Below are 14,003 nucleotides of genomic sequence, written 5' to 3' on the forward strand. Positions count from 1 at the left end.
AAATGTCTGTAGGACAACGTCTTTATTACATTTACCTACGCATTTTTAACCTCTAGTGATAGTTTTTGTCCGTAGGCATAGGTCATTTTTCTTTTAGTGTCTCCTGTTGAACTTTTGGCACTAGATAATCAGCTTGAAAACTTATTTCATAAATGTATGTTCTGGCAGTGCATTTTCAGAATTAAAAGGGATTAGTGATCTTTTAGTAAAGTTTGTGTTGACTAAAAAAAATATTGTTTATTCGTTGATGTATTTGCTTTTAGAGTAAGCTTTGATACTTCCTATGGCAACTGTATCAGTCAAAAGAGCTTTCTCTGCAATGAATATCACCAAGAATCGAATTAGAAATCGTATTGGAGATGCATGATTGAATGATTGTTTAGTTACTTGCATAGAGAGAGAGATTTTTGATAGGGTTGAAAATGAGAAAATCATCCAATGTTTTCACACAATGAAAACTTATAGAAAACAATTATGATGTATATTTATACCTTTAAAAAAGTTGTTTTATTTTTAGTGCGACAAATTTATGTATAAATATTATTCCCACTACCTAACATTTATGGATTATATATATATATATATATATATATATATATATTATTTACATAATAATTAATATTAATAATCTAAAATATAATCCAAATTAAATAAAAGTAATCCAAAAAATCTTAGCCACCTCATCTAACTGAAAGGTTGTTGAACCCTTAGTAGGAAAGCCAACCATAACATTAGAAACACATCCTAATGCACATTTCCTAGCTACTTTATTACTTCAGAAATGATGTGCGTAAGGAATGAAATAGAAAACCAAATACACATGTAAATTAATAAGCTAAATCCAAAAATGTACGTAGACTACTTATTTTGTTTTTAATATATTTACTATTTTAGTTGACATTTCCTTTTAAAATAGTAAAGAAACTAATAACCAAAAAAGTCTTAAAATATCTTCCGAGACAAAAAAGGGAAAAAAAAGAGGAGAAAGGGCATTAAAGATAGAACATAAAACCTGTTAATTCACACACTTTTCCGTCCTGACCCATTCTTTTCGGGTTCAACTGAACTTTCATCTCCTTATAAAATATGTAAAGGAATCCTCCTTAAAAAATATTTATATTCATAAAACCTAAAGTCATGGCTCGCATGGGTTTGTTGGGTTTCGTTGCTTTGACCTTCTTTATCTTAGCTTCCGTGCCTCGTCAAGCATTGGCATCGAGCCATGGCTTTTATGCTAGAAAGATCTTTCCAGTTGAACCGTCATCATTTAAAGGTTTATGCTCCTCTGCGGTCACTATTCATGGCTACGAGTGTCAGGAACTTGAAGTAAGAACTCTAAACATATATTAGCTAGGATGCACCTGAAAACACACGCGCACACACATATATTAGACATTTTATATGAGAATGACTAATCATATGTGAGAGAGAAAAATTAATCTCGATTTTTTTATCATTTTAAGTTTTTTTACCAAACAAAATGACTAGTAAAAAAAACTATTTACCCAAATGGGTTTTTTTCACCATGTAGGATGCATGAGTCGTCATCTTGTGTGATGCAATGATCTTTTACATTGGTTAGTTTTACAACTAATATAAAAGAGGATGTATTTTACATCGATTGTGAAATAAATCAATATGTAAAAAAAAAAAAAAATCTTCTACATCAATTGTAAAGTTAACATTCTTCTATTCTGAGAATTATCATGTTTGCACTAAATTGTCATGTGTTACTCTCATGTGCACCTTCAATTGTCACGTAGACACATAGTGTATCATGTGATTACCAGATTTAACTTTAATGTAAGTCTTTTAATGACACGACTAAAGTGACATACAAATTACACTTTCAAAGACCTAAATGACATTTTGATATTTTCAAGGATCTAAGTGACAATATATTACACTTTTAAGAACCAAAGTGGTAATTTATCTTAAACATTATTATACAATTTCATAAGGACCCAATTTTGGGAGAATGTTTTTGATTTTTATTTATGTTTTCACTTTTAATTATAAAACGGTTACTACATTATATTTAATTTATTTTATGTATTTAAATATTTATTTGTTTCTTAATTTGACAAATATTAGTAAACAAGAAACGTATGGAAATAATCTGTCATTTTTTTAATTCAAAATTAAAATAGAAAATGAAAAGAAGTACTAATATATATATATATATATATATATATATATATATATATATATATATATATATATATATATATATATATATATATATATATATATATCATATCTGTCATATTAATTACAATAATATATTTATTAATTTTTGGGTTATTTATTAAATTATGTTTTACTATATATTGAAATTGTTGAATTTGGTATAAATAAAACATTTTTATGAAAACATTATTGCATAATAATATATATATATTTTTTACTATTTTATGTTTATAGTTAATACTTACATTTGTTTAGTTGATATTACTTATAATAACATATCTGTAAATGATATTCAAAAGGTTAATTAAGTTTTTGGTTCCCAATTTTTTCACATTTCAATTTTTAGTCCTTCAAAATTGTTTTGACAATTTTTTTGTTCATTTTTAATCTCTCATTTATCATTATTACTCAAAATTAGTCCATATTTTGCTCATTTTTATATATTTTAAACTAATTTTGAGCAATAAAAATAAATGAAGTACTAAAAATAGGCAAACAAAAATTTGAGGGACTAAAAATATTGACTGAAAATTATTAAAAGACTAAAATTTGTCAAATAAATTTTGAAGGACTAAAAATTAGATTATGAAAAATTTGATGAACTAAAAAATCAATTAACCATATTCATAATTAATATTTATTGATTATTATTTTTTATACTCTTACCGTTTAAGATTACATCTTTTAATTCTTTTGTATATTTTGTATCATTGAAATAAATTTATGTTTTATTATTATATTTTATCAATATATTATTCCATTGAGTTTGAAAATTAATTTTTAATAAATTCAATTGTCTTTTTATCAAACAACTTTTAACTTAAAAGATCTTTCAAACTAAACTAAACAAAAAACAATATAAAAATTTCTATTTTATTTTTTAAAGATTTTGAGTTTTAATTTTCAAGTATCTTCTAAGAAAGAAAAAAAAACTAGTTCAAGAAGTCAGCTAAAAATTTAAAAATAAAGTAAAAATTATTTGATAATTTTCATTTATAATAGTCTGCGTACTTTTTTTTCTTCAAAAAGCTAGGTAGAAATTGTCACTGTATAGTGGATATCAAATGAAAATTGTTGTTACAAACTGAAATTCGAAACTTTACTTTAGAATATGTAATCAAATGCTTGATACAATGTTATTCAGGTTACTACCAAAGATGGGTACATTCTTAGCCTTCAAAGGATCCCTGAAGGTCGAAGGAAGGTTAGTGGCCGTGAGACTAAGAAACAGCCAGTGATAATACAGCACGGAGTAATGGTGGTAAGTTAGCAATGCACCAATTTCAATTTCGCCATTCTTGCATTAATAAGTTTAATGACTATATATGTAAACTGGCTAGTTTAAATAATCAATCAATTATAAATTTTGGTTGAGATTCTTTTTAAATTAATTATTATAAAAATTAATAAATTTACCATTTATAATTAATTAATGATGTAAAATGATTTCATATTATCTGTATAACTTATTTTCTTAAAAAATTAATAAAAAGAACATCATTACTTTTTCAGCATTTTTTTAATATATAATATATGGGATCCAAGAAAATTTTCCCTTGATTCTCTAAGACGGTGGTGCCAGATAAATTAATGTTTTATTTAATTTAGAAATTTTTAATGAAGCTCAGCCTACTAAATCTTTTAAAAGTTAGGATAACTTTAATGCTTCACTAAATTACTCGGTTGGTAATGTCTTGATATGTAAATCCATTAAGTTCTACTCAGTGATAGAAGATAGCTAGGTTAGATGCATTTCAAGTTTAATTTGGAAATGGTCAGTCATATATCTTTTATCACATCTTATCATTTTGATGTTAATTCGAGTATGTATAACCTATCAATAATAATTACTCTCTCCTTTAACCTTAATTATAAAACTTTTTTTAAAAAAAAATTATTTATTTTTTATAATTTTTAAATGTATTGATTATTATTTTTCTATATACCCCTATTTATATATTTTTTTTCATATATTAATGAGAAATAAATAAGTGAATTATTGATTAACTAACTACTCTTTTAAAAAAGAGTTTGAATTAATTAAGAAAATCTTATAATTAAGAACAAATGGATTATTGCTAAAGCTGGAGTAAGCTCCACAAATTTGACAACAGTCCCAATCATTCTTCATAGTTTAGGAACCTCTCTAATTTATCTTCACCTTTACATGATCAAGCATATATATCCTTAGACTTCTCAAATCATGGGTGGACAAGTTTTGTTTGTTCTTAAAATGGAAAGGAACATATATGGTTCTATTGCTATGTTTCTAAGTGTTTGGCTGAATATGTTAAGACATGGGTATGCAGGATGGAATGACATGGCTTATGAACTCTCCAGAGCAAAACCTGCCCTTGATTCTAGCAGATAATGGCTTTGATGTGTGGATTGTTAATTCCAGAGGAACAAGATATAGCCGCAGACACACCTCTCTGGACCCCTCTATCAATGTTGGTCTTTCTTTTTTGGATGTTATTGTTTTATAGATCCTCATTCCTTAATAATGACATCATTATTTTTAAGTGAATTAACAATTGTGTATCATGTATATATGGTAGGCTTATTGGAATTGGTCCTTTGATGAAATGGTGACTTATGATCTGCCTGCTGTTTTTGATTATGTGTCCAAACAAACTGGGCAGAAGATAGACTATGTGGGACATTCTTTGGTACGGTATCACATAAACATCATATGTAAATATGCAACACAACAATTAGAACAAAACTTAGATCCAATTCTTTCGGTGATATTCTCTAATTGGAATTGGAGATTCATTTGGGTAATTTTTGCTCATCTTTGTTACAAACCTTTATTACGCGAACGACAAAGGTGAAATCCCAATTCTGATTAGAGAATAAAAAATAAAAGCACTCAAGGAATTGCATCTAAATTTTGTCCGAACAATGATGTGTCCAACAGTTTTAGTACATTGTATTCTGGTACTATTATACTAAAACTTTAAGGCTATGTTTGGCAGGGAACTTTGGTAGCTTTGGCATCCTTCTCAGAAGGGAAATTGGTGAATCAGCTAAAATCAGCAGCCTTGTTGAGTCCGGTTGCCTATCTGAGCCACATGAAGACAGCACTTGGAGTTGTTGCTGCTAGGTCCTTGCTTGGAGAGGTAAATAAGCTAATCAATAACACTAACTTTTCATTTCTAGAAGTCTGAAATCATATATATTAGTAGCAGGTAGAGGTTCCTAATTCAGGTTTTTTTTGTTTTTTATTGTCAAGCAGTTCTTTACCATTTCTGGTATGGCAGAATTTGATCCCAAAGGGTAAGAACATAGAACTTAGAATATAAAATAAGCACTAAGGAACCACCCCCTCATATTTTAAAATCCATTAGTATTTATTACATAGTTTAATGCTCTTTCAACTTTTACTTTGACTAGGTTACCTGCTACTGAATTTGTGAAGTTTCTCTGCCTTAACCCTGAGGTGGACTGCACAAACTTGCTTACTGCAATAACTGGTCTAACTCTTTGCACAAACTCTTATGCCTAGACACATTTTCACAAAAATAAATATTCCCGGTTTTTGACCATGTGGATGTATGGTTGAATTGTCCTATTCAGGTGATAACTGCTGCCTCAATTCTTCAGTTTTTGATCAATTCATTACGAATGAACCTCAGCCAACAGCAACAAAGAACATGATGCACTTGGCTCAGAGTAAGACTTTTTTCAATCTGATTACTTAAGTAATTAAAGGTGGGATGAATAATGCAATTACTTTTGAGAAATGATACTTGTACAACGAATTATATTTTATACAATCAAATGAAAAACTAGGATAGAGAAAATGAGAAAAAGTTAGAAAATTTCAAATTTAAAATAAAATAAAGGCCTAAATATATTTTTATCCTAATTTAGTATTTTTTTTTTCATTTTTATCCTTGTAAATTTCTTTTTTCATTTTAGTCCTTGCAAAATAAAATTGTTTTATTTTTTTCTCTTTAAATTGTTTTAAATAACGTCTTTTTTACTATTTAAAGTATTTTTTTATTATTCAAAGCGTTATATAAATGACTTTAAGGATGAAAACAAAATAAACATATATTATAAGAATTAAAATTAAAAAAAATATATGGACGAACGTGAAAAGAACATTAAATTACTGAGATTAAAAATGTGTTTAAGCCTAAAATAATGCAGTATAGACACAGACGCAAAAATAATGCTCTATAAATTGTTGTGTAAGTATGACTTCTTATTACTTTTAATAAATGAATAAGGAATCATTTTATGCAGTTGTTAGAAGTGGGGTTCTGGCAAAATTCAATTACGGAGGAAAATCTCCTCAAATCTATAACCTTTCCAATATCCCCCACGACCTCCCTCTCTTCATAAGCTATGGTGGCGAAGATGCACTCGCTGATGTAATTGATGTTAGGAATATGCTAGCTGACTTGAAGTTCCACGATGAAGACAAACTAAGTGTTCAGTACATCAAGGAATATGCTCATGTAGACTACATTATGGGAGTCAATGCCAAGGACTTAGTGTACAATGGTATTACTTCATTTTTCAAGCATCATCATTAGTTTTAAGACTTGACGAGGAGGAGCTTAGCTTATAATATATAATTGCACTAATAGCAACTTAGTTAAGATGGAAAGTCGTGGAATAAAATAAACTATCACTAACATCAATCCAAGTTATTTTCAGACGATACTACACCATGTATACTATAGTTTTGTTACATTTGGAGGGGAAGTTACATTTGTATATATTTTTCAGTTCCTGTTAGTTTGTTACAGATGCTGAGAATGTATATAAAATATCCTGTTATTGAATGAACTTGGAAGACTATTTTACCACTTTGATATCATGCCTGGTTATGTAGTAGTAAGATATTGGTTAACTAACGTCTAAGGGCCTATTTTTTAGGTATACGGAACTTGGGTACTTTAGTGTTACAAATAAAGTCATGAACCTAGCTATTATATTTAGTTGTAATTTGTAAGAGGAGACTACAAGCAATTGTCCTTAATCCTTCACTATCTAGGCTTTTGTTATGTTTACCTCCCTTGATTGATTAGTATAACCCCCTTTTATTTTTATATTCAAAATACTCTATACAGAAAAGTAACATAAACCCTATTTTTACCCTCTCATCTTCTTTATTCTCTAAACTCTAGATATGCATATCATTTGCCACTATCCAACATTATAATATGTTTTGAACTACGGCTCGGCCCCAATAGTAGTACAGTGCATATTATGACTTCAGTTGTGAGCTGAGCCTAGAAAGCAGGCCGGTCTAATGTTCAGCAAGCAGAAAATGCTTTTCAAGTAAATTAACATGTGGAAAATAAGCTAGGCATTTAAACTTCATTATATTAACAAGTCGTTCAAAATGAAATTGTATTTAAATTTTTTAAGTAAGATTTTAAATTTAAATCTTTATAATGAAAAAAAAGTAATTTAAAAGTTTTAGATTAATAATATGTAAACGATCAATAAAATTCAACGCATTTAATAGATAACTGAGTTTGTTAAGTATGCTGATAGAGAATTTTTTTTACATCGCTGATTTCTTTGTCTATTATGTATTAAATCTGATACACATTTGCTAATTGTCACAGTGTTCAAACAGTGAACTATGTATCCATTTCAATTTAAATTAAGAAGAGTGTGTATTCTCATTTTTGTATCTCTCAATCACGTCCATCTACCTCCCAAATTAAGAAGAGTGTGCATTCTCATTTTTGTATTTCTAAATCACGTCCATCTACCTCACAAAAATATCCCAAATAGCAGATTAATTAAGATTAAAAATTCAAATTATCCTACAATATAAAAGTAGTTATTTTTAATAATAGTAAAATAATAATAGCATAAAATATTTCAAATAATATTCATAAAAACATTTATTAATATTTATAATTAAAATAGTTGTATACCATAATAGTAATAATAATCTACTGTCTATAATATTATCAAATTACATCTAAAGAGGTTTCGAACAGTAGAATTTGTGATATCAATCTACAGTAGCAAACTTCTTCATATAATAACATAATATTATAATATTTATAGTAATTTAAAGTAAAGAAAAAAAAACTACACTAATAATGAATATACACATGCAATACTAACAAATATTAAATATAAAATTATAGTATTTTATACTACAAACTTAAGAAAAATAAAAACACTAGAGTAAAAATATACTAGAAAAAATTCAAAATAAAATATTATAAAAAATAAAGCAAATAAATAAATACATAATGATTTTTCATTTAATATTATAAAAAATAAATTACACAAACTTTTCCTAAGATTTTGTAAAATTACATTCTGGAAACAAATCAATGACATTTATAATTCTATTTACTACATAGTTAAAAGAAGCAAGTTATATAAATTTTGATTTCAATATTATTTATGAGTTGTGTATTCTCTCAAATTCTTTACCCTTAAACTCTGTCTTATTGATTTGAGGTTGAGAGTGTTTACCTCCTACCATTCCTAACTACCAGAAGATCTCGACAACTTCCTCGAGGACTATCCTTCAATTTCACCATTAAAGTTCGTCATTGTGAAGCAAAAAATTACTTCCCCAAGAGATTAACATAATATATTTAGTCATGGGTATGTTCAGATAAATTTCTTCATAAGCATATTAATTATAAAAGAAAATAAAAAAAATAAATTTTTTATTTAAGTTAAAGTTATCTTATACATAAATAAAAAAATTAGCTTTGGAAAAGTTAATATGAAACAATTTTTACAAATTAACTTATACGTGAGTTAATTTTAGTCTACGAAAGAAGAATTTACTTAATTTGTTTATATTTATTTTCTTCTCTTATAAATATTTATGAAAAAAAATATCTAGATAAGACATGGATGATATTTGTCAGGAGAATTTATTGACTAACTATGCTATTTACCAAATTTTGAAGAAGAAAACATATAAGCTGTTAATTGGTGCAAGTAGAATCAAGTGTCAATTATATATATAGGAGAGATAAACTTACTCCTTAGAATTATTTTTCATCTTTGGTTTATTTTCTTAAAATTTAATTATTATAATAAATAACTAATTTTAATCATTAGATTTTAAAAAAATGAGTGATTAAAATAAAAAATAACTCTTTTGAAATTATTCTTAGAGGGTATCTTATCTATTATTTCGCCTAGAGCCCATGCATTTCATGTCTCATAATTCTTCATTCTTTTCTTTTATAGGGAGAACTCATAAGACACAAGGAATAAAAATATCATTGATATACACGTACTTTTAATACGACTCATAAAAGTATATGCATGTGCATGCCCCTTCTCTGCCTGGTAACAAGCTCAATCAGGGACTAACTTGCTTTGAATTACGTGAATACAACGAGATGAATTAAAATTGCCTTGCCACTATGGCCCACAAGTTTATATATACTTCTAACATTTATAAACCCATCTTCATAATATCAATTAAAACAAGGAAATCATTATGGTGACGGATAATGCAATAATGAACATAAAGGAGGTGAAGCATTGTGAGGCTGAAGATGCATGAGTAGTAGTAGTAGGAGAAGAAGATGATGATGTTGAGGATGATAATGATGGTGATGACAGGGATCGTGATGACGATGCGGGGGAAGCAGCATTCCCTAATCTCCCTATGGTAATCTTTACCTTCATCCCTTGACTACAGTGGCCCAAAGTACCACAAGTGAAGTATCTTGTACCTGGCTTGTCCAATTTGACAACATCGTTGCTAGTGCTCAAGGACTGGACTGGCACTCTCGCTGCCTAGCTCAACCACACTATGCAAAGAACTGTACTTGAAAACTGAAAAATAATCACATAATTACAACAACATGATGATCAAATTTATCAACACAATTTTAAGATTTTCATTTTTGTCATTTATATAGCTTTTAGATAAGGTTGTAAATTGTGACAGTGTTAGGCACTGGAATGTCCATGGGTTCCATGGGAGGTGGTGGAGTATGATAGCAGCAAGCCCAGACCAAGAAGAATCTCCAAAAGACCCCAGGGTGGGAGGAGTTTGTTCACTAGAATATGCTAGGGGCCAAGGTCAGGAAAGGGAACTCACCATAGTAGATTGTTCTTCAATTTGTAAGTCTGGCCGTTAGTGCCACGTAGCGTGAGGTAGTGCCTGGTCATGTAGTACCTTAGGTCCTTTTTCAAATCTTGCTTGCGCACCACAATTCTGTATAGCGTGTCCTCTCCCCTGAGCTGGCAGGACCGTTAGCGTTTTGTCGTTTGTGCAAGCATTTCCTATAAGTATGCTAATATGAATAATGAAAAAGGGCATCAGAAAATTCACAAAATTCCTTTCTCCTTCTTTTATTCTGGAGGTACTCCAGGCCTCGACTACAGGAACAGAGTCATACCCATCAGAGTGTGTGTGAGAGGTGAGTGGGCTGATGAAAGCACCATTGTTAAGTAAGCTATTCCACCATTATTTCTAATTTTACAACTAAAAGAGATAAAGATGATATTTCTCATTATTCATTGATACTCTTCAACATGAATACGAGAGAATGTAAAGACAAACATCCAAAATATCTTCTAACAAAATATAATAAACTCCTAGAATCTACCTAAATGAAATACTATTATCTATATTTATCTATTATTATTAAAAGACAAATAAGATATATATTAATACTAACAATGGACCTAAAAGTGCACAACACTATTAATACTTTATTGGACCACATAATAATGTGTTATTTGTAATTTTGTTTCAATCTTCAATGTTGAGAAAAATTGTAGACAAATGCACAGTTGATGTAACCACGACTTGGAGTAACTGAAATCTTAAAAGACTAAGATGATGCGGTTCCATTGCAGTCACAGACTAAAATTTTCAAAACCTTGTTTTGAGAAAAGAAAATTCTTTGGAAGGTAAGTAACGAAAGAGATGAATGTAATAATTATGTAAAAGAAACATACCAAGTTTATCTCCAACCTTGGATGTTTGGCCTGAAGTCCATGACTTAAAGTCTGTGGATTGATCCCAGCCTTGGCTTCCACCCACTACATGTTGTGCTGCAAAGGACTCCTTTGCAATCAAGGTAACTACCAGTGCCAAGAAAATTGTGTTCTTGGGTCCCATTGTTTGGTTTTTTACTTTGTACTCAGCCTCTGCAATTACTACCTCTATTTTGGTTATTATTTGTTTGAGCATTGCTATGATTCTTTCCTATTTACTTAAATATATTTTTAATACTTAATAAATATTTAATTTTTTATTTATTTTCTAATAAATTTTATTTTATATTAAGTCTCTAATATAACAATAATTTTATTTTTGGTCCATGAAACTTTTTTTAGTCTTTTACAAATTAACAAATTTTGTATTTGTTTCTTAATAATTTTTTTTGTTATTAGTCGGTATTAAAATAAAATTCACTAATTTATCAGAAAATAAAGATAAAATTCATTAATTTATTATTAAATAAAATTTTTGTTTTGTTAAAATTCAACGCAAAATAAAATATATTAAAAAGGAAAAGAAAAATTAGATATTTATTAGATAAAAACATATTTACAGTAACATATAACAACCTATTTTTTATATAATATTGTTGTATTTTTTGTTATAATATTAAATTAGTTATGAGTTTGTTGCAAAGTGTGACTTTTGCTTAAAAAAAAAAAAAACCTTGCTTGAGTCTGATTCGGTCAACATAGCTTGGTCATCCATCTCTTTGATTAGAGAGTGTTGCTAGGTGTACCCAGCATTATTGTTGGTGCATAGAATATTCTAAAAAAATGATAAAATTGTCCTTACTTGATTTTCCTCTTACAGATCAACTTGATCCATAAGAGGAAAAATAAAAATTTTGTTAATTATACAAGATATTTAAAGATATTTATTTTATAATATAATTTATACATTTAAAAATATTTATTTCATTAATTATAATATAATTAAATATGTTTATTTTATTTTATTAATTATAATATATTTATAAATATTGATTTATTATAAATAATTAATACTAATCAATCATAATCATAATTCATGTTAATCAATCAATCATGTTAATCAATCATAATTTCCTAAAAGAGGATATATCTATATATAATCACAATTCATGCTAATCAATCAATCATGCTAATCAATCATAATTTACTAAAAGAGGATATATCTATATATAATCATAACTCATGCTAATCAATCATAATTCCCTAAAAGAGGATATATCCGAGAAAACTGAATCTAATTCAATCATAATTAGCATATTAGCATGAATTATGATTATATATAGATATATCCTCTTTTAGGGAATTATGATTGATTAGCATGATTGATTGATTAGCATGAATTATGATTATGATTGATAGATTAGCAAAATAAATATCTTTAAATATATTGTATAATTAATAAAAAATTTATTTTTTCTCTTATGAATCAACTTGATCCGTAAGAGGAAAATCAAGCAAGAACAATTTTACCATTTTTTTATATAATGCTGGGTGCACCAACAATAATGATGGATGCACCTAGTAACACTCGTGATTAGAGGGCAAAACAATGATGCGATGTTGTGAAGTACCAATCTTCTGTTTAGGATTGGCCGCCAAGCATTCTCGGGTGGGTAAAGGTGATGATAAAGCTTGGCGTTTAAACAAAGTTGTCATGAATCACATGTTTAGATATTGCTAGTCCAGATGGTCATATTTTAAGCAGATGCTAAATAATGACCAAATAAAGAAAAAAAAAAGTGTAATCAAATGACAAATACATCGATGACCTCAGTAGTGGAATCTCCTACCCAAATCTAAGTTTAGAAGTATAGGAAATGATAGATTTAAAAATAATATTTTATGTTTTTACGTTTTATTTTTAGTTATAAAATTTCGCTTTATTTATTTTTATTTTCAGATTTTAAAGTTTTTTCTTGCACAAAAAAAATTATAAATAACACTGTACCATGTGATAAATTATTTATCATAAATTTAAAATATAATTTATTTATTAAAAATTATTTATTAAAATTTTCAATTACAATTTAATTTATATATTTCGGATATATAGGATAGAGGAGAGATTTTACCAAAGATATCAAACTTTATTTAAAAAATATTCATTTATTATAAATTTTAATTATATAAAATAAACATTGAAATACTAGTTTTTATTTTAAAGTAACCTGTGAAGTATAGGCCTGAAAAACAATATTGATAATATCAAACACCCGATTCTAGCTTAAAAAACATTTGTCTTGCTTCAAACTACTATATTTGTATTTTAGGCTAAATAGGTTATTTAGTTCCTCAACTATGTATTTATGGATAATTTAATTCTAAATTTTTGAAATAACTATTTTAGGCTAATTATAAGTTATTTAGTTTATGAATGTGTAAATATTATGATAAATTATTCAAATAATTTATTATAAATCATGTAGGTCGTTGACTAATTTGTCATTAAGTAACATAGTTTTATGATCATTTTGACATTAAGTGACAATACTTTAAGAATTGTTAGCACATATATTTAACGGTTGATATAATATCTGCATATTTGAATATATATATATATATATATATATATATATATATATATATATATATATATATATATATATATATATATATATATATATATATATTATTTTTGTAACCATGTTTTTTGTTTAAAATATTCATTGATTTTATTAAAGACTCATTTCTAATAAACAACCTATTTGATCGCCTTTAATGAGTCTCTTCTTCAATTATGCTTTCTTTATACACAAGGCTCTCAAACCAAGACCTGGCCTTTCTTAAAATGACTAAGCTTAGTTCAACTTATATACAAGTATTTGAAAATATATACATATTTA

At 27.4% G+C, this 14,003-nt stretch overlaps 1 protein-coding gene and 1 pseudogene across 1 annotated transcript; one reads left to right on the top strand and one right to left on the bottom strand.

Moving 5' to 3' along the window:
* The first annotated feature begins 1,103 nt into the window (after nt 1–1,103).
* On the top strand, nt 1,104–7,019 carry LOC114398078 (triacylglycerol lipase 2-like). The gene is made up of 9 exons (XM_028360217.1): nt 1,104–1,326; nt 3,335–3,451; nt 4,500–4,640; nt 4,749–4,859; nt 5,169–5,312; nt 5,429–5,469; nt 5,587–5,666; nt 5,770–5,865; nt 6,445–7,019. The coding sequence occupies exons 1-9, from the start codon at nt 1,138–1,140 to the stop codon at nt 6,735–6,737; spliced, it is 1,212 nt and encodes a 403-aa protein (XP_028216018.1). The 5' UTR covers nt 1,104–1,137; the 3' UTR covers nt 6,738–7,019.
* Nucleotides 7,020–9,461: 2,442 nt separating this feature from the next.
* Nucleotides 9,462–11,291, bottom strand: LOC114398393 (annotated as a pseudogene).
* Nucleotides 11,292–14,003: the final 2,712 nt, after the last annotated feature.

Source organism: Glycine soja, chromosome 19 (genome assembly GCF_004193775.1).
Source record: "Glycine soja cultivar W05 chromosome 19, ASM419377v2, whole genome shotgun sequence".
NCBI classification, from domain to species: Eukaryota; Viridiplantae; Streptophyta; class Magnoliopsida; order Fabales; family Fabaceae; genus Glycine; species Glycine soja.

Bases quoted from the DNA above. Each gene is read 5' to 3' on its own strand.
- LOC114398078 (XM_028360217.1), top strand. From the start codon at position 1,138: ATGGCTCGCATGGGTTTGTTGGGTTTCGTTGCTTTGACCTTCTTTATC. The intron at 1,327-3,334 runs GTAAGAACTCTA...AATGTTATTCAG, and splicing joins ACGAGTGTCAGGAACTTGAA to GTTACTACCAAAGATGGGTA. The intron at 5,866-6,444 runs GTAAGACTTTTT...CATTTTATGCAG, and splicing joins CATGATGCACTTGGCTCAGA to TTGTTAGAAGTGGGGTTCTG.